This window comes from Sander vitreus, chromosome 12, assembly GCF_031162955.1.
Source record: "Sander vitreus isolate 19-12246 chromosome 12, sanVit1, whole genome shotgun sequence".
NCBI lineage: Eukaryota > Metazoa > Chordata > Actinopteri > Perciformes > Percidae > Sander > Sander vitreus.
Window position 1 is genome coordinate 625,001 of NC_135866.1, and position 26,029 is coordinate 651,029.

The 26,029-nt window shown below is 39.6% G+C and overlaps 2 protein-coding genes across 6 annotated transcripts in view; both read left to right on the plus strand.

Annotated features, from left to right (window-relative positions):
* Positions 1–10,331, plus strand: part of LOC144527126 (nuclear receptor coactivator 2-like) — a 52,737-nt gene extending 42,406 nt beyond the window's left edge. Inside the window, exons 17-22 of the mRNA XM_078265015.1 lie at positions 53–130; positions 2,197–2,641; positions 3,248–3,482; positions 3,622–3,775; positions 4,172–4,246; positions 5,231–10,331. Coding sequence (XP_078121141.1) covers positions 53–130; positions 2,197–2,641; positions 3,248–3,482; positions 3,622–3,775; positions 4,172–4,246; positions 5,231–5,242 — 999 coding nt within the window. The 3' untranslated portion in view covers positions 5,243–10,331. The remainder of the gene's footprint in view (positions 1–52; positions 131–2,196; positions 2,642–3,247; positions 3,483–3,621; positions 3,776–4,171; positions 4,247–5,230) is intronic.
* Positions 10,332–12,743: 2,412 nt separating this feature from the next.
* The window catches only part of LOC144526132 (ATP-dependent 6-phosphofructokinase, platelet type-like), a 36,147-nt gene continuing 22,861 nt past the window's right edge, over positions 12,744–26,029 (plus strand). For 3 of the 5 annotated variants that reach the window (XM_078263347.1, XM_078263350.1, XM_078263348.1), the window contains exons 1-3: positions 12,746–12,974; positions 18,545–18,618; positions 25,642–25,719. In XM_078263347.1, the coding sequence (XP_078119473.1) occupies positions 12,866–12,974; positions 18,545–18,618; positions 25,642–25,719 (261 nt within the window). In that variant the 5' untranslated portion in view covers positions 12,746–12,865. Of the gene's footprint in view, positions 12,975–18,544; positions 18,619–25,641; positions 25,720–26,029 lie in introns of all 5 variants that reach the window. The other 2 variants (XM_078263351.1, XM_078263346.1) reach the window with 2 other exon arrangements.

Genomic DNA, 26,029 nt, shown 5'->3' on the forward strand with positions numbered 1-26,029 from the left:
CCATAATTTTCCATTGAGATTAATAATGTACTCTTATCTACCGCCCACATAGAACCGTCAGCCAATGGTGAACCAGATGAGTGGAGTGTCCAATATGAATCTACCTCTAAGGTCTAATGTACCAAACCAGGTCAGTGTATGCTCACTTGTTAACACCATTCATATATCCTCCATCCCAGTTTAAATGACACCTCGGTGAGGTAGCCATCATGTCGACACTTGCCCCCATTCTCCACCGGGTACGTCTGGGCTGCATTCCAGCTGCTTTCCAGTTTTGTTCCGTCCTCCGCCACGTGCCATACCATACCGGGAACATCTTAGGGCTCCTGCACACTGGCTGCGTGGCGTTTCTGTTGCGTGGCGGCTGCGTGGTGTTTTCTATTTTGCACACCAGAAACATGTCTGACGTGGCGCTGCTGCTCAAGCAGTACTATACTTCATGTTAAACATAAATATATATATATATATATATATATATATATATATATATATATATATATATATATATATATATATATATATACTGATCTGATTACAGCAAAGACGATGTCGGCAGTATTGACAGCAAAATAGGCTACATAATATTTCCTTCTGTATTGACAAGTGCAATATTTGAAAATCAATAGTTATTTATTATAATTTTTTTTAGATTACATTTATATCTGAATTTATATCAAAACCTAGAGACTTTCAAACATCAAAATGTCATTTATTTAGTGAGAAATTACTATTTTAATGGATGTAAACCAAGCAAATTGCTAGCTCTGAAATTAAAACAAAGCGAGTCCAGCATCCGCACAGACCGAAATATCTCAACAAATCCTAAAGATATCACCGCCACTTTCCAATCCTTTTATTCAAAATTGTATGAATCCTCCTGCAACCCAGATCCGAAACAGTGCCAGATGTTCCTAAAAGAGCTAAACCTGCCTCTTCTCGACCCAGAGGAGGCAGAAGAACTGGGTCAACCTATAACGTTAGAGGAACTTAAATCAGCGTTAAAAACAGCTAAGAAAGGGAAAACACTGGGGTTGGATGGAATTCCATCAGAACTTCTTCTACAGTATTTTGACATATTAGGATCTACCATTTTACAAACTTTAACTTCAGCCATAGAGAAGGGTACTTTCCACCAACAAATCAACACCGCGCTGAATTCTGTCTTGCCAAAGAAGGGTAAAGATCTTACGGATTGCTCAAATTACAGGCCCATCAGCCTCATCAGGACTGATATTAAGCTCTATTCCAAAGTCCTGGCTCTCCGCTTAGAGCGCTTTATTGAGAAGCTAGTCCACCCCGACCAATCAGGTTTTATACCCAAGCGTCATGCTGCAGACAATGTACACAGACTATTTCATGTAATAGAAGAAGCCAAAAACCTTCCAACAACGGTAGCAGTTTTATCACTGGACGTGGAAAAGGCTTTTGACCGCCTAGAGTAGAACTACTTGTGGCAAGTAATGGAGAGGCTCGGTTTGGGGGCCAAATTCATTGACATGGTGCGTACTTTATATGTGAATCCCACGGCCATAGTCTCAACCAACGGATTGCATTCTCAGCCATTTGCCATTGAGTGGGGCTCACGACAGGGATGTCCGCTCTCCCCCATGCTGTTTGCAATCTCTCTTGAACTGTTAGCCCAAGCCATAAGGCCAAAATATAATCTGTAATGTCCATATTAAATCCAGTAGCAGCTCAATATCATTATTTGCAGACGATATTTTGATGTACATTGCTGATCTTGAGAAGATTTTCAATGAATTTGGCTCAATCTCCGGATATAAAATTAACTGGAATAAATCTAATCTTCTTTTATTGAACAACAGGCATGTGGCTTCAACCATCAACATGGTAAAGCTCCTGTGTGCATTAAATACTTGACAAATAATAAGTACTGAGTATTTTTTCATTTTATTAAGAAAATGAACACACCATGCAAGGATCAGAATGTTAAGCATCGTCCAAATGACGTAAATATTGCCGCAACGCAGTTCAGCCACTAGTTTTTCAGCATTGCAATAGAAACAATGTTAAAAAATATAAACGATAAACATTTTTAAATCGTTTTGACTATAAATATTTATAGTCACAAATATCTACCTGCCAGTTATTTGCAATTGGCTTAAATACCTCCTTATAGTCTTGTTAACAGCCAGTTTCATTTGATCTGCCTTCTTCCTGTGTTTCTTCATGCAGGGATCTCTCAACGCCCAGATGCTGGCCCAGCGTCAGCGCGAGTACCTCAACAACCACCTACGCCAGCGCCAACAGCAGCAGCAGCAACAACACGTGCACCAGCAACGTGCCATGATGATGCGGACTCAGGGTATCAACATGCCTCCTAACATGCCCAGCGGGGGCAGCGCTCCTACGCCGATGCCCATAGGTGGCACCAACCCACGGCTTCCGCAGGGCAACCCACAGCAGTTCCCCTACCCAGCCTCCAGCTACGGTACCGGCCTGTCCTCTCCTCCTCCACCTCCTCCTCCTCCTCATCCCGGCTCCTGCAGCCCGTTCTCCTCCCCTCTTTCCCCTAGCCCTCATCTGGCTAGCCAGGGCATGATGGGAAATGTAGGCGGGCAGTACAGCGGGGTAATGAGTCCTCCATCACAGCACAATGCCTACCAGTTCAGCAGTTCAGGTATTTAATTGGAGCACAGCAGCGCCGCCACAGTAGTGTTTGTGCTTCATGGGCATCGTGGTCGCTTTTTTTGTTGTGGTGGCGGCGGCAATCAAATATAATCGTCTTTGTTCAGTTGTAATTATCTGTCCTTTTTTAAGTTGATTGGGTGCAGTTAAAGGTTGCATGAATAAAATGTGTTTTTGTGTGCAAATCAATGTTGCATGAGACTTTCTGCTTTTACACTAAGATTAATACTCCATCCTATTTCTTTGCCTATATTTTTAACGCTTTAATAAACCATTTTGTAGGGAAATGGTAGTTCTGGGGTGTTCCCTCAGTGTTTAAAGGTTGTTGTAAATCCACTCCTAATCGGAGGTTTTCTTGTTTTAATCTGTTTTAGATCATTCCTATTAGTCTTGTATGTGTCTGTTTTGTTTTAGATCTCCAAATAATGTCTGATTCCGTGTTTAGGATCTAAGAGCAGAGTAGTCCTAGAGTAACTTATTAACTACAGGTAAAAACTACAAGTTAGTTTTTCGATGTTAGTGTCTGGTTAGTTCCCACCCTGTTTATTGTACCCGTCTATGCATCTTATGAGCCTTGTATCTATACTCCAATCATTAGGAATGCAGCAGCAGCAACACCAGGATGCCGTGTCAGGTTTTCCGTGTGGAGTGATGACCCCGCATAGCCCCCTGCTGTCCCCTAGGATTGGGCAGGGTCAAAGTTCGATGCTGCAACAGAACCAGGGCCAAGCAGGACCCCCAACCCAGCCCCAGGGTCCGAACCAGAGAGGAGAACCGGGCTACCAGCCGAGCAACGGATGGCCCCAACCTGCCAACATCGCCACCAGCAATGGGTAACCGTTACACCAGATCTTATATGAACATGATTTGAATGTGTTTTTAACATAACAACTAACAGAGGGTTGGTTTTCGCCATGATTTGAGTCTTTTTGTGAATATTATACATATTTGACTCAGTTTGTCTCCTTCCAGTGTGTACTCCCAACAGTCCCAGTCCCAGTACTCCACGCAACCCAACGGAGGAATGTACAACAGCAACAACAACATGAACCTGGGAGTCATGACCAACAATGGTGGCAACATGAACCAGATGTCAAGACAGATGAGCTCCCTGAATACAGAGCAGGTGAGAGATGTATCACTTTAGATATTTACTGCATGCTACTGTTTCATGTCAATGCATAAACTTATTGGAGGCCACGATTAATATTAATTCTTATTTGATTAATATTGATTGTGTTATCCTCATTGTTATGCTGATGTTTCAGGTTAATTTAGATTAAGTTATTCTTAAACTAAAATCTGTATGTTTTGTTTTTTAATATATAAGATACAAATTACATTTTTCTGAAACATACAACATGAGTTTTTACATGTGAAAGGGCACATTGTTCTTGTTTTCTGTAAAAAAGAAAATAAATTCTTGATCAAGATATTTCTTTAATAGTTATTCTCAGTATCCAGGAGTGATTATACATTTTCAGCAGGTGTGTTCATTTGTGTTGTCATTTTTCTGATACAGGTGAGAGACGGCAGCCTGATCCTGGAGCAGCTGGCGGGAATCGACATGTTGACGCAAGAGGGTGAAGCTAATTCTGTAAGTTGAAGATTTGCACAAATTAACTTGTATAGTAAGTATATTAAACACAGAAACATTGTGTTATATACAGTAGTGTTTAATACGCCTGACACTAGTAAGTGTTTTCTTTCCAGTAGAGAACAATTGAATCCTGCAATTAGAGTGACTGCTCTGTCATATGCATAGCCATTTGTGTGCGATATACTAAACATATTTACTACAAGACTAAGCTTTCAGGTTATCTGCAGAATCACCTTGAGATGGTTCTCCTCAGATCTGTCCTGTTCTTTGCACAAGCAGTTATACATAAGCAATTGTAAACTTGGTGTACCTCAGGGCTCAATTTTAGGTCCAAATTAGTTCTCAGTGTAAATGCTACAACTTGGCCACCTCATCCATGGTTTTGCCATCTACTACACCGAAGATACTACTACAATTAATCATTTAAAGAACAAATGCCTTTTAATTAACATTTGATGGCTTTGAAGTGAAATATACTTATATATTTACCTCTAACAGCTGAGGTTACATACAATGCCTCATCTCAGGTTTTTTACATATGAGTAATTTTCTTATTCTGTCAGCCGAGACTAAAACAGTATCAGTCTTTAAATTACTTCCTCTCATTTTACAAAAATCCTTTTCATTAGTTAAATACTTTTTACCCTTCAAGAGTGTGCTTTAAGTGGAAACTTGATGACAATGGCACAAGAGTACAGTATAGGAAATAAAATGGGAAACCAATAACGGTAAGCACTTTTTGTAATAATTGAATTCCTTATGCTAGTTCCTTTTGATGCATGCTTTAAAAGCCATCAAAATAGAAAATCCCACACATGAGCATGCTGTGAAACTACTTAAGAGCTTATTTTAACATTTCATCACTACAAGTTCCTGTTGTTCTTCAACCACCACATGCACGTGTGTTTTGTTATCACAATAATTTTGAGATTTTGATGTTATTTGTTTTTAGGTTTTATTAATTTCCTTTGTCTTTTGTAGAATTTCTGCTGACCCTGGCTGTGGTTGAGACAAGGTAACACATGCGCTAATACACAAACATTGTCACCTACTCAGCTCATCTAATGGCGAAGCATCAAGGAGTTGAGGACACATGAGGGAAAAACTGCTCTCTCTGTCACACCAGCCGACTCTGATGCACTATAGGGAGAGGACAACCATATACTGTATAGGGGAGAGTACATTTTTGTGTGTATGTTTGTGTGTAAATGGTTGACAAACATAAATGAAATTTTATCCATTATGGTTCTTATTTTAGGCTATTTTAGAGCCTGACTCAAAACGTCAAATGAGGTTTATGGAAAATATTTTACAGGTATTTATAGTTTTGAAGAAGTTTTAGAGATTCTTTGTATGTCACAAAAAATCAAGGGTATCTTTCTTTAAGGAAATCTCTCAAAGTGGTTCATTTTGATGTCGATTTTAAAATTAATATATTTCAACTGCTGTAGTTATAGGGGAGCTGTATCCTTATTTAATGACTTTTTGAATGAAGGTGAACATGTATAGATAGTGTACATACTTAGATTTTTAAAAAACAACCTTTTCCTCTATGTGGTATTGCACAACAGCAGTTTGGAGTCCAATAAACATCTCTCAGAGAGCAGAAATATTTCAGTGGTTAAATAAATCATCAGTAGGTGGAGCTAAAGAACACCAGACAACAGAGGCGCAAGTCAATTCATTTGGCTACATAGAAACTAAATGTTTCAATACCATGGACTTGTTTTTCAATGCTGTTGGGACCACAATACAAACTAGCTGTGAAACAGCTAGCTATTGCTATTATGCTATTTTCAATTTGAAAGTTCAGCTAAGCTAGTGTCAGCATCTCGAAGCTTTGCAGTTAAGTAGCAAAATGCTATACTTCAAAATATTTCTTTTCCTAGAGTTTAGCTCTTGCTTTTGTTTCAGAATGAAATATCTTGACAACTATTGGATGGATTGCCATGAAATTTGGTACATACTTTTATAATTCCTCTACATGAAATGCAATATCTTTGACCCCTCTGACTTGGCATCTAGCGCCATCATCAGATCAACCTTTAGTTCAATTCAAAGGGGCTTTATTGGCATGGAAGTTTCAATAACAATGTTGCCAAAGCATCAAAATACAATTTGTCCAAATATTCGAACAGAACACAATAAACAGTAAGATCACATTACCATAATATTAAGATTGATTTAATTTGGCCAATACTTTTGTTTATGACCACATATCCATCAGCCTCAGCTGTACTGTTAAGTGCTCATACGCAAATGTTATCATGCTAACACGCTAAACTAGATGGTGAGCGTTGTAAGCATGATGCTGCTGAACATCAACATGTTAACTTCATTGTGAGCACCTTGGTAGAATTTTACGTTATGCTGACTTTCAATCCAAATTTACTTAGTCAGAAATAGTTTGTTTGCTCCGCCCACTGAGGTTTAACCAATGAAATAATTTTGCCTCCAAAGCGGCTTTACCTCTAAAAAAATAAAATAAATAAAACTCATGTAGCTGTGATTCATTTTCAAATTCAGCCCTGTCTCTCGAAATTACGTTTCATACAACTAAACCACATTCTCATATTTTGTCCAGTATTACGTTTGTTTTTGACGTGTCACAAACATTTTGAATCACAGTTCACCTTCAACGTCCGCGTAAAGATGTGGGTGTCAGGATGGATGGATGGGTCAAACAAACAGGACTTTCACCCAGGAGTCCGCTCTTAGTGTCCGGTGTAGAACCAAAAGTCAACATTGACTTTATGATTTTAACTTACGTACGTAATTTAAAGCTATAGTGCATAGTTTCTGTCTCCCCCATGAGGAAATCTAAGTAGTGACGACAAAACTGTCGGCGTGTCCACATGATACAAGACTTCCGTGATCGTCCACCCCCCCACCCCTCCTCCACATAGTTGCTAGTAGCCAAGGAGGACACGGAGGATTAAAAAAACATGATGGACTCTTCAGAAGAGGTCATTATCTTCACTGGAGTTTCTGCGTGGGAAAGTCCCGGACACCACAATCTTCTGAACATAGTCACACTGAGAAATCCAGAGAGAGTTGTGTGGAGCTGAGAGTCTTAATTAGCTTTGTAGAAACTCATCTGGCAATGGCTTGAATGTAACGGACGCTCATTAATATCATAAAGTTAATAAAATCTGTGAAAACGTTGGCTGAAAAGTGAGTTTTTCTTGTCATACTATATTTAGTCTTTGGGCACATGATGGGGCGACTGTTTTTTCTATATATTGCATTATATTTTAGGAAAGAACAGTAGTCCCATGTGCCCCAAGACTAAATATAGTATAAGAAAAAGGGCTTTATCTTAGAAACTACAAGTAGCACAATCAAGTATTTAGTATATATGAACATAACAAGTTGAATATCAAAGATATGTACATATATGCAGTGTAAAATAATTCTTGATAAAAGTGTGTACTGAAACGCAGAATCATTTCCCTTCTAAACCTAATTGAGAATGTGCTTTAGTTGGATGTATTCTTTAAGAAACAGGGCTGTAAAAATGATGCAGTGGCCTGCAGGAGTTGCTCTCACATCACAGACCTTTAGCTCTCTGCTCTCTGTCATGCTGAAGGACAATTCAAAAGTGGCTTTGTTTTGTTAGGGCTTGTTGTGGCTGAAGCTGTGATCTTTGAATGACCGTTCTATGTGCTGGCCATGAATACAAATTCAAACCAGTCTCAGAAGGATGTTAACTTTTGCGCCAAGGATAAAGTTACCCAATAAACAGAATAATACAGAATGAAACCTTTGCATTTAACAAAGAAGATCAGGTAACCCAGAACCTTTACCATCCAAAGTTGTATGGAATTTTACAGGCAGGACCTCTAGTATTTTTGGATATATATATATATATATATATATATAGTTCTCTCATCATTAGGTGCTGTCTCATTTAAGCTCGTAATTAAGAACAAAAATCCCTCCCAGAAATCTGTTAAGCATCACTTTCTTCCCAAAAGAAGAATGTGACAGTGCAAACCGACTGCAACATGAAACACTGAAAAGAACGTTTAACGTTTTCTCTTTTTTAGAACATTTTGCGTTGATCCCATTTTTCCTTTATGTCCTTTCAGCACAGTAACTGATACTCCAGTGTGCTGACATATTGTAAAATCCCAAAGATTTGACGAGAAAACCTCGAAGAGAAAATGTAAGCCATGGAAATGTCCTGAATGTCAAATTCTGTGATCAAGTTAAAGGCAATCAAGAGCGTAACTCTACAGTAACTCCTAATGTTTGAAATAAAAGTTAATTATTTTCTCTTGATTTTGACTGATACAGGGTACATCATATATTGAAGATTTTTTTTTTTGTGATTAATAGATGAATATTTTATCAATTGCAAAATACTGTAATTCATGTTAAGTACCTTAAGATGCTAAAGACAAAGCATACTGCCTTAGATGTGTCTGTCTGGTGTATAACTGTAAGGTTTACAGGAGTATTATATGTCATACTGCTGAGGGGGGGGGTTTCACCACTCCATACTTTAGGTGTTAATAATTACACAACCAGGGTTTTTATATTTTCTCCCCGAGCTGTTTGAACCTGCTCATCAACTCTTCCAATAATACTGTGTGTGCAAATGATTTAGTTTGTAGTTCAACTGTATTATTGCACCTTGTAAGTGCACAATGCATCAGGGAGATGCTCCCTCACTAACAAAGTGTTTTTTAGTTTTTTAAAGGGGCATTAAGTAATCTTTGACCTGTGTTGATCTCTGTTGGTAACCAGTAGCAACATCAGTGTGTCTCCAGATGGCTTCCAAACCCTTTGAGCAGCAGTGGCCTGTAGATGACATTAATAACATAGGCAGAAATGGCGGACTGTACTACTAATACAATTAAGCACCTATTTCTGACATTAAAATTTCAATTAGAAAATCAATGCAGAGTTTAGCTTCTCTGTGGCAGCTGAAGAGATTTCACATCGAAACCAAAAACTCTTTTTTTCATTTAAAGGCTCAAATGTTGTACTTGTAGAAAGACTTTAACCAAAATAAAAATGTTCTAAAATTGTCCAAACTTTAAACAAAAACATGTCATAAACTGATTGAAAGCACCTGAGAAAACATATACATCATACTAAATAGAAGGACTTGGCTGTTTAAATGATATTTCACTGAGATCTTTGTCATGTGATGATGTTGAGTTTAAAGTCAGAATTGTGAAGTCAAAGTGTTGCTGTTAGCTCATTGGTCTGTCCCTGGGTGTTTTTTGTTGTTCTACCAGCGGATGGCGCTGAAGTCCAAATGTTTGAATCCTACACTTACACTGGGATGACTGGTCTGCGTTAAACAACTATGCCAGCAACCCTCTATTGTTGCATCCTAACTGCATCAGGACCAGCAGTGATCAGGCTGTTTAACTATTTAAAGCTGAGTTGCAACAGAAATATATAGTGCTGAACAAATATGTTTTTTGTTGCTTGACAGGGAGATTTTAAAGCCTTTTATAGCTGAAATGTTTCATTATACAACCGTAGATGGGGACGGATTGTACAATGCTTTTGTATACAATTATACATATACAATTTTTATACAACCAGTGCAGAAAAGGTTTAGATTTAAAATGACAGAAACTGGTAAAATACTCTTAAATTAAACTACTGGCTCACAATGTTATGTACTATGTCTTTGTGCTATGATTTAGTAACTTATTGCCCCTTTTTAGAATATGTTTTGAGGCTAAATACACTAGGGTAAGGCGGCTGTAAAATGTCAGTGTTTCTTTGTGATCAGCTGTTGATATCCTGAAACGGAAAGTGTTTCACAGTACAATGGCAAATCAGAGCAATATGTCAAAAAAGGGTATAGGTGTTAAAAAATCAGTTTTCAAGAGTTGTATTATTATTATTATCTTCTCTGCCCTGCTCTTCAGATCAAATCTGAAGATCTCAGCAGTGACACAGTCCAGTACATACAGTTTATTCCCTGTGAGTGTTTTATTATGCAAAAGTCCAGACGTTCAAATTATGCAAGCTGTCGACTCTAATGTTGCTTCTGCCAATGCTGCTCATTAATTTATGATTCATGCAACTGTAAATAAATTATTTTTATTGAGCAGGACTGCCTCTGTCTTTTTATTTCATCCACATAGCAGATCGCCTCTCGTTCTGCAATACAGCTGTATGCCTATCACATGAATAAAAAACATACTAAGTATTGATTTTTCATCACTGTAATCTGGTAAAATGCATTTCATAGAGAGCAGTTTTCTCCCTGTGTGCCCCCCATGCTCCAGGGAGTTGAAAGGCTCGTACTGCATACTCCTGTCAGAATGTGTGTGCAACAGAAAACCAGGGTTTTTGGGGTAAATTAGTTATTTATTAAGATAAGAATTTAAAAAAAGGGATTTACAGAATCATAGGTGCACAAACTACAAAGAAAAGTAAGGGCCTGTGGATGAAAACAATGAAAGAAATATAAGAAAAAGAAGACACTTTAAAAATAAGAGTTAGAGCACTAAACTCCACCTACAGGCATAGAAACCCAACCTTACTTATTAGTCCCACTTTAAAACAAAACACAAGAAAAGCAGCACCCCTAAAACTAGTGTGTCTAAACATAAAATAGTGTCACATGATTAATCCTACAGGCAATTTTAATTACAAAGTAATACTAAATATACTTTCCATACTTTATCGATAAAATGCCAAAACAATTGGAATATTGTAACATCTGATGATTCAAGTTAGGTATTATATTAGTGATTAACTGTTTATATGTGGCTTTTTGGTCCTGTGTAGTTATAATAATATGCTGTATAAGAAGCACAGAAAAAAACATTTTTTTTGCCTAATTATTTGTTTTTTGGTGTCTGCAACTTCTAGTCAGGCCCACATATCTCTTTATGGACACAGTATTCAATATTATGATGGAATTTTACTTTGAGTAGCTTCAAAATGTCTATACCATATGACTATGACACACACACACACACACACCCACCCACCCACCCACATACCAACAGTATTTCCGTTTGTGTGTGTGTGTACAGTGTATATATAGTATATTTTCTTTTTGAAGCTATATCACACTAATATTCACATATGGTATAGTTGTAATATTAAACTAGCTGGAAAAAGTCATATTTCCCATAATTCTATACATACTGTTATTCATCCTCACATATTGGTAGGAATCTTGAATGTAAAATAGGAAACACTGTTTGGCTTTGTAATGACACACTCCGGTTCATGTGGTGGTCCTTATGGAAGTTCCTTATTTCAAATGTTAAGCTTGCATTTTGGAGAAGTGAGGAACTGCCAACATGTCTTTAGTCAGGAAGAATGACCACATACATGCTATATATATATATATATATATATATATATATATATATGCAAGGGCACATTTGAGCTCCAAGAAGAAGTGGCACACACATCCAGTATGGCCTTGCTTGGAGTGGAGTCTCTGTAGAAAGAGGCTTGGAGCTGGTCCAGTAGCTGATGTCCTCTGCATGGCCCTTCCTATCTAATCACACGTCCAACGGACTCTCAAATAAACCTTTTTGTTATGAATATATTATTACGAAATATAACAAACTGTTGGCTGGTGACAATACTGTCTTTGGTCAGATAAGATAAAGCTTGCACCATGCATTGCTCAAGGTCATGAACTTCATAAAAGGTTAGGAATTCTGTTTAACTTGTGGCTTATAGAGTTACAACAATCTGTAATTATGTTTAAGAATGGTTACATACAATACAAATATGACTTTGGAATATGACATAGATCATACACATTAGAAAATTACTGAGGACACATGGAAATATTTTAGGAGTAGGCTATCTGAGATTGTTGTTTCTGTATTCAATTATTTGTTGCTGCCATTACATAATTCATCTAATAATCTATTTTGTTTGTGTTACATTATGTCAACTTTTCATGCTGTTACAACACTCACTGTTAAGTGTGTGTATGAATTGTTACTGGAAGTGTATTTCCTGACTGAAAGATAACAGTCTCGATTGCAATTGGTTGGAATGTACAGTACGTGACCTAGACGCCCATTGGATCATTTAAATGTCAGTCAGGAAAACAACTGCGTCAATGGCTCTGGTTCAGAAGCCGGCTCGTGAGAGCTAAAGAAGGTAAGAAAAAGTGGAGACAGCTCACTCTGGTTCAATTTCCAGACCATAAACTAGGACTGGATGAAAAATGAGCAGATATAATCTATTTTTTAAAACACTATAGTTTGATTAACTTTGATACAATTACAAGTTAAACCAGATGATAATAGCCACAACTAAAATCATTTTAAGTATTATTTGTGAAATTGTTTGCTTTCACAAAATATATTTAGTTTTTTTTTTTTTGTAACTAATATTTTGAATAAGCTAACGTCATTGAATATTTTAGAATTTGAGTTATTTGTAGTCATGTCCTAATAAAGCATTGAGTAAGTCACCTTACCTGATATACGATCTTTGGTCGGGGGTGTTTCCGTACAGTTAGAGGGCAGTACCCACTGCAGTCCTCCTACTACAGTGTCTCTACTGTCTCACATACTGTCAGTGTTACTTACCGTCGCAGGACGGGTTGCTGAGTTGTACATTTACATTTTTTGGGGCAGGTGACAGGGACCCGGGACAGACATGGCTGGCGCGGTGGCACCGAAGCGGCAGGACACCCGGAAATTTTTCGAGAATCTGTCCGGCGCTGGTAAATCCATCGCAGTGCTGACCAGCGGAGGAGATGCTCAAGGTAACGTAGTTCCATTATCGGACAGGGCTGCTGTCTCTGCCAGGTCTGGACCAGTTGACTCCCTCAAACAGCACCGTGCTAGTAATGACAACAGAAGAAAACTAACTCAGCTGGTACCCACGGTGTCTGTCGTTTTTTGGGAATAACGCACGCCAATTGTTTTTGTTTTCTTAAAGCGAATCACGAGCGTTATGCTTGGTTAGCTAGTTTAAATAGCAAAGACTCATTTCCCCATTTAGAAAAATATGTGTAGTATTTCTCAGTGGTACAGTGGAGGTCTGCCAGTAGTAGTCGTCCAGATTATTATTATTATAATTAAAGACATGACAGAAACACGTTAGCCAAAGACCTGTCTCATAATTGATGTGTAGCTGCAAGCTTGTCCGAAAAGGGACACGTTACGTTACGTTACGATTACAGTAATATGGAGCAGGTCAATTAAGGTGCGGTTTAAAAACGTCTCATTGCATCAGAACTCATTATGGGAATACTACAGAAATATCAGGATGCTTATGGGTTGATGGTTACATGATAGGTCCTGGCGGCACCGTGAATGCGCACAGGGACGCAGATGCATGCGCAAACACACGTACATGCGCCATCTATGTTATGCAGGCAACCCATGTAATGGTGCAGGATGCATGATAAGAGAGAAATACCTTATGTAAAGGTAGATGTCTCTTGAATGATTTCATTATCACGATCACTTGTTGCTATCGATATCAACAAGTGATCGTGATCATTTCCAAATGATCAAAAAGCGCTCATTTTTAGCAGACTATGGTTTAATATAATGCCAAACAGCTATCTCCGTGATACATATATAATACCATGCATATGTGAAACAGGAGTGTTAATGGGAGTGTCAGCTGTTGCATAACCGCCGTCCAGATTCATAATACTCTATAAATAATAAGGTAATTATCCCGAGTGGCAGTACAATAAGAATATACATATATACCGGTAATAACACCAACTATTCTTATCTAGGCTTTTCAATCTACGTCTACATACTAGGATTGTCTTGCTGAGCTAGGACGGCCAGAGTTGTCAGGTCTCCTGTTGTAGAAGAATCCCTAAACCATGTCATCGTTTGGATAAGTAATCGTTTTGAAAAGTTAGACTAAGTAGTGATGAAATGAACTTCCCCTCAGGAAAACGCTCGTATATATCCCAGAAACACGCGTCTCACATCACGGAGGTTGGATGAGTCACGAGAGGACCAGTGTCAAGTTAGACACAGTAAAAGACCCCACTTCCGATTGGACCTTTCACAGTATGTATCAGTGGCCCAGTTGGCGCTGCAGAGCTTTATTCTTTTAAAGGAAGTATATATCGACTTCCGGTCTGCTTGCTGGTAACTTGAGCCATCCTATCACGGAGGGGCTGTCAGCCTACGTGAGGAGCATCGAGTACGCACTACTACTGGTGGAGAATAGAAAGTCAATTAAATGCAAATAAACTGAAATGTTATCCTTAAAAGTGAGGTTTCTGTTATGTAAAATCGTCATTATTATATTGGTACGGTAATTAATATTGCTGGAACCCATGGGGATGTCTGAAGTGTCTTTGGAGCTTCATATCAACAATCAATCAATCAATCAACATTTATTGATATAGCACTGTACAGTAACCAAAAGGTATCCAAAGTGCTTCACATCAGAAACCAAGACTAAAACACACATCATATAACATATCATACAATAAAAAGAATGACACATAGAAACAGTAAAATCAGAAAAGGTTACATAGAAATAGGAGAGGGAAGTTGTCACACCACTACTACGTATTAAAAGCCTTTCTAAACAGATACGTTTTGAGTTTAGACCTAAAAAGCGCTACATCTGTAGTCGTCTGATTACCAGGGGGTAACTTGTTCCAGAGTGTTGGGGCAGCGACTGCAACAGTCTGATCACCCCCCCGTTTATACCTAGACCTTGGGACTTCTAAAACCAGCTGATTTGAGGACCGCAAGGACCGGTTGTGCTCCCGCAGGGTTAAGATCTCGGACAGATACTCCGGGGCCAGGCCATTTAAGGCCTTGAAAACAAACAATAAAATCTTAAAATCGATTCTATAACGCCCAGGGAGCCAATGTAGGGTGTAGAGAACGGGAGTGATGTGTGCGCGTCTAGATGTATTTGTTAAAAAGCGAGCAGCAGCATTTTGTACAAGTTGAAGTCGTGAGATGGAGGTCTGGGTCAGACCAACATAGAGAGCATTACAATAATCCAACCTTGAACTTATGAAAGCATGAATAGCCTTTTCTAGATCATGCCTGTTAAGGAAGGGTTTAACTTTAGCCAGGAGACGAAGCTGGAGAAAGCTCATTCTAACAACATTGCTGATTTGCTTATCAAATTTCATGTTGCAATCAAAAGTAACCCCCAGATTTTTGACAGCTGGCTTAAGGTATGAAGCCAGGGCTCCCACACTCACAGCTGGACTGTTAGGCATACCTGAAGTACTAAAGACGATACACTCAGTTTTAGCTTCATTCAAATGAAGAAAGTTTTGTGAAAGCCACAACTTAATATCATTAATACAGCTAAGCAGGGAGATCATAGTGATCTCATAACACATGCTGGTGGTTTTGTGTCACTTAGTGCTCTTATAATGTCCCTGAAACATCATCAGAACATGTATTACTGGGACACATTTCATCTGTAGATTGTCCTTTCATGGTGTGTCTATGCTGATCTCTGTGCTGTAGGTTAACCACAGGGCAGGCTGTTACATCACACTGTGTGCCTCTAGGCTGCAGCACATCAGCTCCAATGCTGGATATTAGAGTACACCTTTATAGTAATAACAAAGGTCCTCCTGGCACCATCTGTTAGTCTGTCTGTTAGTTGAAACTGTGATGATGCACACAGTCAGACATGTTAGTGAGGCTGTAACAATTCCAAATACTGCTGTACAATTAATTGTCTCAGAAATAATTGCGAATAACAATATAATTGTCTCTTTCAGTCAAATTTAAAAATATGTATTTATGTATTACTTCTTCAAACAAATTAAAGTTATGAGTGAACTGTGGGATACATCTTTTGGTTCTATCCCTGTCAAGTGACCCAGATAATGTAATAACACAAATACACAGCCTATGAAGTAAACCACGCCTCTTTATTATCATGAAACATTTTTTCTAACTGTATCCCCCCTCGTCATTTTAGTTGCTATGAATGTGTATGGTGCCAACAACTTTTGAAATGATAATAAAAAGATATAGTCCAACCAATAATCACTTATATAATTACAAATGAATGTTAGCAATTGATTGAAGTTAAACAAAGAAACTGCGATTATGTAATAATTGTTACAGGCCTACATGTTAGTGTCCTCATTTTCTTCCATTCATAACTACTGGCTGCTGGTTCAGAGTCAGGACTCCTCTGGGCTCATGAGCTGCTGCTGAACAGAGACGTTTTCTTGTTAATGACTGTCCAGTTGTCAGCGTCTGCTGAATCTAATGAAACAAGCCGACAATGGAAAATACTTTACGTAAGATCATATCTATGCATATTTTGTAGCCTATATCTCGAGTAGATAGATGCCAGTTTAAAAGCTGAAAAACTGGAAAAACACTGTTGGAACTGACACAGTCGATAATAATAATTCTCAGTTGTGAGGATTTGCTGCATGTTTGGTCTCATGTGACAGTTAACTGAATATCTTTGTGTTTTGGGCTGAAAATAGTCAGATTAATCGATTATAAAAATGATTGGTAGTTGCAGCGCTAGTTTAGTGAAGCCAGAAACATCCGCTGCGTCTGCACTGCCTAAAGATCAACTTTCACTTCCTCCCTGGTGCTTATGAAACCCTTTCACACACCTCAACCTAGGGCTGGACGATTCATCAAAAATGTATCGACATCGAAATTCTGAAGCTGTCATCGACGTATTTTTCCCATAACGGTAATATAATCGATAATTTATTTCTGTTGATAGGCCTACTTTCTCCTTAAAAACATTCTACCGCGTGTGCAGGGTCCAAAATTAACATTTGCCAGTCGCCAAATGTGGGGGTGGGCCGACACGCACACACACAAACACTGGCGCACACACCAGCCACCAGCCACTGCCTTCTGTTTACTGAGAGCTAGCGTTTACTTCAGGCTAATTCCTTAGCTAGTCAGTGGTGATTTTTGACAGCCAGCCTTCCAAAAGAATGCACAATGAAATGAAATGTTAGCCGATCAGTAACCATTGACCGACAAGCAGGAAACAGAGTCTCAGTTCACCGTGGGACAGCTGTAGGCTTGTACCAGTGATGATTTTGTGCATTGTCGGACACATGCAGCCACTTTCTGAAACCACTTGTGGGACCGACACAGGTCCACAGCGGCCTGCGGCGTGTATGTCCAGACCCGTCTCCAGCGCCCCCACCTGCAGGTCGTCAGCTGTGTGTCTGCCTGGTTTACTCTCAGACGGCCGGTTTAACTCGCCGGTCCTCATCGATCTAGTTTCATGTGTCACGTAGCTCTCCACAAGCAGAAAAAAGAGGAGCTTAAAACACAACTTGCTGGTTCAAAGTTAGGACTAAAAACTTAATTAGCAGTTAAGAAATAGATTGTATAGCCTATTTATATTTTTATCATGTAAAAGACGTTTTTTTAAACTTGCAGTGTCCCTCACCAAAATCACAAAAAAATGAAATTATAACGTAAAATAACGATGCAATTAATTGTGTCATATCGTGTTAATATATTAACATTACCGTTAGCTAACGGTTAATTTAGCTAACGTTAGTAATGGGTCTAGGAATCCAGCCTCTGAAGACGGCAGCCGCAGAATGTTGACCTGTTAACCTCTCCTGCTGACGGCTGCTCTGTCTGACACTCCCTGTTCATGCTATCATGTTTAGTATTTCTCACTGTCAGTATTGACCTTTATAAATTCTGATATAGATATCCAAAGTTGAGTGGAAGGAGGAAGCTTTTTTTTCCTCCAAATTTCAGATTACGGCTGAAAACGAATGGACAAGTATGTTAGAAGAAGAGGGACCTGAGCTTGTTTCTAGTCCAGTTTGGCTGTAGATGTAGGTGTGAAATATCTGTCCACCATGACCTCCAGAAACTGTTGTCTGTCATTGCATTCATATTCTATTAAACCCAGGATTTTTTTAATGATTCTGAACAGAAATATCGTTTTCTGTGGGAAATGTTAGTGAGAATAGAGCTTGAATGTAACGAAAATTAATCTGGAGGATCAGGTGTCACACACATTTATGTCTTTAACTCATCTCAACTCAACTTGTTTTGTAAATAAATTAAACAAACAAATTAAAATAGTTATATATAGATATTTTAATAAATGATCCCACTGGAATGCAGCATTCATCATATTTCCATGAGGAAATTGCAGTACGTTCCAGCAGCTAGATTGTGATGAAGATTCATAAACAGTCATGTCTTTAACATGACGTTTTTCTGATGTTCTATTCTTTTCTAATTTATAGCATGTACTTTTGAATTTTATTTTTCCACTTGTGTGTGTTCCTCCAGTCTATTTTTAGTCTATCCGTTTTCATACTTTGGATATTTATATATATTTTCTGTCCATCAACAGGTATGAATGCGGCGGTCCGGGCCGTCGTCCGAATGGGCATCTACGTGGGAGCCAAAGTCTACTTCATCCACGAGGTGAGGAGTGACTCCTGGCTCAGCCTCCAGGGAGTCTGCAGTCTGTCCCACTCCACAGGGGGCTAAACCAGTACAGAGCCAGCAGGACTCAAAGAGTAACATTATTGAAAGGTGGAAGTTATTCTAGATTGAAGGTGTTTTGGAGTTCATTCCAGACATTTGGTGCATCCAGACATACCATCTGGATATCGTTCAACAAAAAATACTGACTATAACAATTAAACAAGCAATCAAAATTACTTATTTGATTATTGTTTCACTTTTTTGTTCTTTTTCTTTGTGGGATGAGTTTATAAGCAGCTTATGAAATGTATGTTTTTTTTTTTAAATGTGTGTGTGTGTGTGTGTAGTTTGCCAAATAGCACCAGAAAAGGACGATCTCTCCAATCCATAGAGTTGCATAGATGTAAGTGTGGGAATTCACCATTCACAGAAAATAGGTGTAGGTGTTTACATTTAAGATGGATCAGATATGTACCATATGAACGATTGGCAGCAGGCCATTTAGGAGTTCAGTCACTGTAAGTGTATCTGAAAGGTTTAAAGTGGCCATATTATGCTCATCTTCAGGTTCATAATTGTAATTTGAGGTTATATCAGAATAGGTTTCCATGGTTTAATTTTCAAAAAACACCATATTTTAGTTGTACTGCTCATTGCTGCAGCTCCTCTTTTCACCCTGTGTTCAGGTCTCTGTTTTTGCTACAGAGTGAGATCTCTCACTGCTGTAACATCTTTGTTGTCAGTCGCACATGCTCAGTAGCTAGGTAAGGACTACATGATCAGTAGCTAGGTAAGGACTACATGCTCAGTAGCTAGGTAAGGACTACATGCTCAGTAGCTAGGTAAGGACTACATGCTCAGTAGCTAGGTAAGGACTACATGAGCTAGCTAGCTGTTTCTCCAACTTCAGTAGTACAAGGCAGGATTAGCTGGGAGACTTCTTCTAAACGAGGGCGCACTTCCAACTTTGCGTGGAATACCTGCAGAAGAGGGACATGGAAGTAGTTCTATACAATTTATTTTGTAGATTAGGGTGAATTTGTGTGTGTTGTAGCTGTGTTTTGCCATTGAGAACGAGCTAGCATGCTAGCGCTAGCATGCTAACGTTTAGCCCCCTCGTCTCGGCTAGTGACGTAGAAAGCCGTGCAGATTTTGACCAGCTCACCCGGAGACTGAAGGCAGGACACATTCAGAAACCGTAGTAGGGCGAATCATCCCGATAGCAAAGCAGGGCGGGGGCGCCGCTGAGAAAACCAGCAATGGACGTTTGGGAGGTGGCGCCCCCCCAAATCTCGCGAGAATCACAAATTGCTTTACGACTGTCAGTTCTGCAAACATCTGCTACACCCAACAGAACCTTTTGGACATCGGTGACCAGCACCAGATATCTATTTTGAGTGTCTTTCATTATACGCACAACATTCCAGACGACATAGCGAGACTACCGGGCTCTTCGTGGATTGTAGACGGAGGAGGGAGAGGAATAGCGGGGCCGCAGGTCCGGTGTTATGCTAAAGCTAGCATAGCACACAAGCTACCTCTACCGAGCCTGTATCTCTCCAATGCCAGAGCCCTGGTGCATAAAACGGACGACTTGGAATTACAACTCGCTGCAAATTGCTATGTTCGTGACTGCTGTGTTTTGATTATCACTGAAACCTGGCTTCACCCGGGGATACCCGATGCTAACGTGCAGCTAGCAGGCCGCACTCTGCAGTTTGAATGAATGAATGTTTCTAAGTTGGTAATGAATTCCAGAGACGGGGAGCAGAGTGGCTGAATGCTCTGCTCCCCATGGTGCTGAGAAGGGCAGAGGGGACAGACAGGTGTATGGAGGAAGAGGATCTGAGGGAGCGGGAGGGAGTGGGACACTGGAGGAGATCAGACAAATATAGGGGGGCGAGGTTGTGGATGGCCTTGAATGCAAACAGGAGTACTATGAATTGGATATGGAACAGGACTGGGAGCCAGTGGAGCTGTTGGAGGACAGGAGTGATGTGGTGGATGGAGGGTGTTCGAGTTATGATGCAGGCAGCTGAATTCTGGACCAGTTGAAGTGTATGGAGGGATTTGTGAGGGAGGCCGAAGAGGAGAGAATAGATCTTTTGGAGGATCAGGAGGAATCACACACATTTGTGTCTTTAACTCATCTCAGCTTTTTTTAAATACTGTAGAAATGACCCCACTCAAATGCAGCATTAATCACATTTCCATGAGGAAATTAAAAATTGCAACAGCAGCTAGATTGTGATGAAGATTCATTAACAGTTACGTCTTTAACAAGACTAACACTGTAAAAAAACCTTTGAATTACATCTCCAATGTCAACTAGAAGTCCAATGCGCTATCCATTGCGCCACAGAGCTAGTTATGCCACTAAAAATATCAGCAGAATAATAATAACTATCTAATTTCGTAACTTGCCCGTTTCAGATAGGCATCCTTAATCTCACACATGCCACACTACAGTGGTGTAGTCTGTGTGATACGCAGCTGTACGCAGTATACTAAGAAAGCTCCAGGATTTCCATATACCCACTTAAAATGCACAATGACACGCAACAACATACTTTCATATTTTAGATATATTTAGAACTGTCATCTATGTTTTTTTTCCACCGTAAATTGGTTCATAAAAGTGTATCAGAATGCAGGAAATTAAGTCTTTGATGCTCAAAATTTACCTGGTGGAGGGCACCCAGACCCGCCAATATGATATGGCCCCGCTCAAAGTCCCATTCTGGCCCATGTACAGTGGGGAGAACAAGTATTTGATACACTGCTGATTTTGCAGGTTTTCCTACTTACAAAGCATGTAGAAGTCTGTAAGAAGTCTGTTTTATCATAGGTACACTTCAACTGTGAGAGACAGAATCTAAAACAAAAATCCAGAAAATCACATTGTATGATTTTTTAATAATTAATTTGCATTTTATTGCATTTAAGAAGCCCTCCTGTTCTCCACTCATTACCTGTATTAATTGCACCTGTTTGAACTTGTTACCTGTATAAAAGACACCTGTCCACACACTCAATCAAACAGACTCCAACCTCTCTACAATGGCCAAGACCAGAGAGCTATGTAAGGACATCAGGGATAAAATTGTAGACCTGCACAAGGCTGGGATGGGCTACATGACAATAGGCAAGCAGCTTGGTGAGAAGGCAACAACTGTTGGCGCAATTATTAGAAAATGGATGAAGTTCAAGATGACAGTCAATCTCCCTCGGTCTGGGGCTCCATGCAAGATCTCACCTCGTAGGGCATCAATGATCATGAGGAAGGTGAGGGATCAGCCCAGAACTACACGGCAGGACCTGGTCAATGACCTGAAGAGAGCTCGGACCACAGTCTCTAAGAAAACCATTAGTAACACACTACGCCGTCATGGATTAAAATCCTGCAAGTAATTAATTTGCATTTTATTGCGTGACATAAGTATTTGATAGATCAGAAAAGCAGAACTTAATATTTGGTACAGAAACCTTTGTTTGCAATTACAGAGATCATACGTTTCCTGTAGTTCTTGACCAGGTTTGAACACACTGCAGCAGGGATTTTGGCCCACTCCTCCATACAGACCTTCTCCAGATCCTTCAGGTTTCGGGGCTGTCGCTGGGAAATATGGACTTTTTTTATTTATTTTTTATTTTATTGGTGTATAAAAACACCATGTAAATATGCCAGAATTAGTTAAAATAACTTTCCATCTGCAGTCCCTAGGCAGGTGACATAAGACTAACAGAGACAACCAGCAATCATACAGCACTCATTCACTAAACATTAAAAGGTACACATAAAAGTGACTGACAAAGCAAACAAGCTAAACAAAACAAAAATACATGATGCATGATACATGACAAAGACGTTATTCAGTCACCTCTATACTGCATTCGAAGAATTCGTATTCGTAAAGAAATGTGTGACTGTTAAAAGTGAGTGCATCTCTGGTTTTCTAGAAGCCAGTGTTTAAAATGAGTTTTAAAAGTGTTGAATTTAGGACCCTCTCTTATTGGGAGGGGCAAGCTATTCCAGAGTTTACCTCCTATTATTGACAATACGTTTTGTCCAAAAGTGGTGCGTCTAAATGGTATCACACACAGAGGCATGTGTACTTCCTCTGCTTTCAAGTCTTCGAATGAAGCCATGCAGCGGAGGGGGGGCAAGATTATATAACACTTTATATATCAAACAAGCATACCTGAAATGTTTAAAATTTTCAAAACTTAGAAATGTATGTCTCTCTAAGATATCGCAATGGTGAAATGACAATGCCTTTTTATTAAAAGTTTTTATGGCTTTCTTAAATAGAGATTCAATGCTTTTAAGAGTAGTTATGCTAGTTAGTGACCAGTTAGTAAAACAATACTCAATATGTGAAAAGATCATAGTATACAAAAACAACTTGGCAGCTTTGTTGTCAAGAAATGGCCTAACTTGTTTAAAATTTTCACATGACTTTTGAACGTTAGGGTGGAGTCATACATGACTCCTAGATACTTGAATTAATTAACAATATCAAGCTCCTGTCCTCCAAGGAACACATTAGAATGTGACACCTTCATGGTTTGTTTAGTAAACGCCATACAGACTTTTTTTTTGGTGTTTAGGTAGAGACATGACTTAGTGAGTCAGTCATCAATGTGAACCATAGCAGATGTAAGTGTGGATGCTATCTCTTGATAGTTCTTAACATGTGTAAAGAATACAGCATCATCTGCATACATCTGGACATCAACATTTTTACAAGCCTTTCAGCTCCCTCCAAATACTTTCTATTGGGTTCAGGTCTGGAGACTAGCTAGGCCACTCCAGGACCTTGAGATGCTTCTTACGGAGCCACTCCTTAGTTGCCCTGGCTGTGTGTTTCAGGTCGTTGTCATGCTGGAAGACCCAGCCACGACCCATCTTCAATGCTCTTACTGAGGAAAGGAGGTTGTTGGCCAAGATCTCGCGATGCATGGCCCCATCCATCCTCTCCTAAATACGGTGCAGTCATCCTGTCCCCTTTGCAGAAAAGCATCCCCAAAGAATGATGTTTCCACCTCCATGCTTCACGGCTGGGATGGTGTTCTTGGGGTTGTACTCATCCTTCTTCTTCCTCCAACCACGGCGAGTGGAGTTTGGACCAAAAAGCTCTATTTTTGTCTCATCAGACCACATGACCTTCTCCCATTCCTCCTCTGGATCATCCAGATGGTCATTGGCAAACTTCAGACGGGCCTGGACATGCGCTGGCTTGAGCAGGGGGACCTTGCATGCGCTGCAGGATTTTAATCCATGACGGCGTAGTGTGTTACTAATGGTTTTCTTAGAGACTGTGGTCCGAGCTCTCTTCAGGTCATTGACCAGGTCCTGCCGTGTAGTTCTGGGCTGATCCCTCACCTTCCTCATGATCATTGATGCCCCACGAGGTGAGATCTTGCATGAAGCCCCAGACCGAGGGAGATTGACTGTCATCTTGAACTTCTTCCATTTTCTAATAATTGCGCCAACAGTTGTTGCCTTCTCACCAAGCTGCTTGCTTATTGTCCTGTAGCCCATCCCAGCCTTGTGCAGGTCTACAATTGTATCCCTGATGTCCTTACATAGCTCTCTGGTCTTGGCCATTGTGGAGAGGTTGGAGTCTGTTTGATTGAGTGTGTGGACAGGTGTCTTTTATACAGGTAACAAGTTCAAACAGGTGCAATTAATACAGGTAATGAGTGGAAAACAGGAGGGCTTCTTAAAGAAAAACTAACAGGTCTGTGAGAGCCGGAATTCTTACTGGTTGGTAGGTGATCAAATACTTATGTCATGCAATAAAATGCAAATTAATTATTAAAAAATCATACAATGTGATTTTCTAGATTTATGTTCTAGATTCCGTCTCTCACAGTTGAAGAGTACCTATGATAAAAATTACAGACCTCTACATGCTTTGTAAGTGGGAAAACCTGCAAAATCGGCAGTGTATCAAATACTACAATACATTAGACTACACCACTGCCACACTTCAGCTATTCATGGTACTCCCCATTAAACCAAACCTGTATACAATCAAAACATTCTGCTGGTGCTTTAAATAGTAGACCTAATATGATTAGATATCAGAAAATAAAAAAGCACCAATAAATGCCCGTTTCATTAATATCTCAGAGTTGTTCAGCATTGAATGTCTGTCCCAGTGACAGAAGCAGACAGAGATGATCTGGTCTCAGTGTGGATATAATTGGATTACCAGAGGCAGACTTTATCCTTCACTGTCTGCACCGTCATCCCCATCAGCCTAGAATAACCAATGAGCTGGGAGTAATGACAGCTGAGTGCTATGATGATGCCTTTTTTTTGGTTTGGACTCCGGCTGGTAGTTTGGATCAACGTACACAACATTGTGACTAAAAAAACTGTGGAACCTAAAAAGCATCACTAGCAACTAAGGCTGGCTACTTAATTCAATACTTTTTATGCACCGACCGAATTGCCTCTAAAGTATCGAGTATCGAAAAATGCCTCGTCATTCAATACCCAATTTCAATCCCTAAGGATCATCAGAGTCAGTGAGCCAATCAGCATGCAGCATGCTTCTACCAAGATCTAATAATGTCTGTGATTGGCTGTCTTAACGTTACACATCGTAGAGACACAAAGGAAAAACTCTACGTTACACAGAGACGGCTCACGTAGTAGGAGCTGAAAGATAGACACAAAGATGTGTAATGTTGTAATTTATTTTTGTTTAAGAAAATTGCTGTCGAAAAAAAAGTATTGTCTAGGAACCGGTATCTGAGTCATGGTATTGGTCGTTTTAGAGCGATACCCAGTCCTACTAGTAATGCCAACAGATTATATTTAAGTTCTCATTCTGTTTTGATGAAACCATATCACTGACAGATTAAGTGATAACAAAAATAATATTAAGCTAAAGCACTAAACATAATACAGCTCAGGATGAGAATATAGTGACGCCATAGTCACAGTTATTGTTTCCATAGGTGTCATAAATGATCCAGTGAACATGTATCTGTTTCTCCTCTCAGGGGTACCAGGGAATGGTGGATGGTGGAGACAACATCAAAGAGGCGACATGGGAAAGCGTCTCCAGCATGTTGCAAGTGGTGAGCAAAGCTTTCTGCTGCTGTTTCAGGCCACACACTCGTTCTCGATATAGTTGCATCAGGTTGAAATCTAAAAAACTATCCATGTTTCCTCCTCTATGCTGTAAACTATGAAACTCTTAAATCCAGCTACCATTAAAAGACTTGAACCTGTGTTAATGGTGTAATCATAGCTGGAGCATCATGAAACGCTATGTGTAAATGCTTTTCTGACAGTGATGCAGCAGTATTTGTGCAGAATATCTGCTGTGTTGGCGGACATCTGGGATGATCATTGGAAGTGACTCAGCAACAAGGCTTTTAGCTTTGA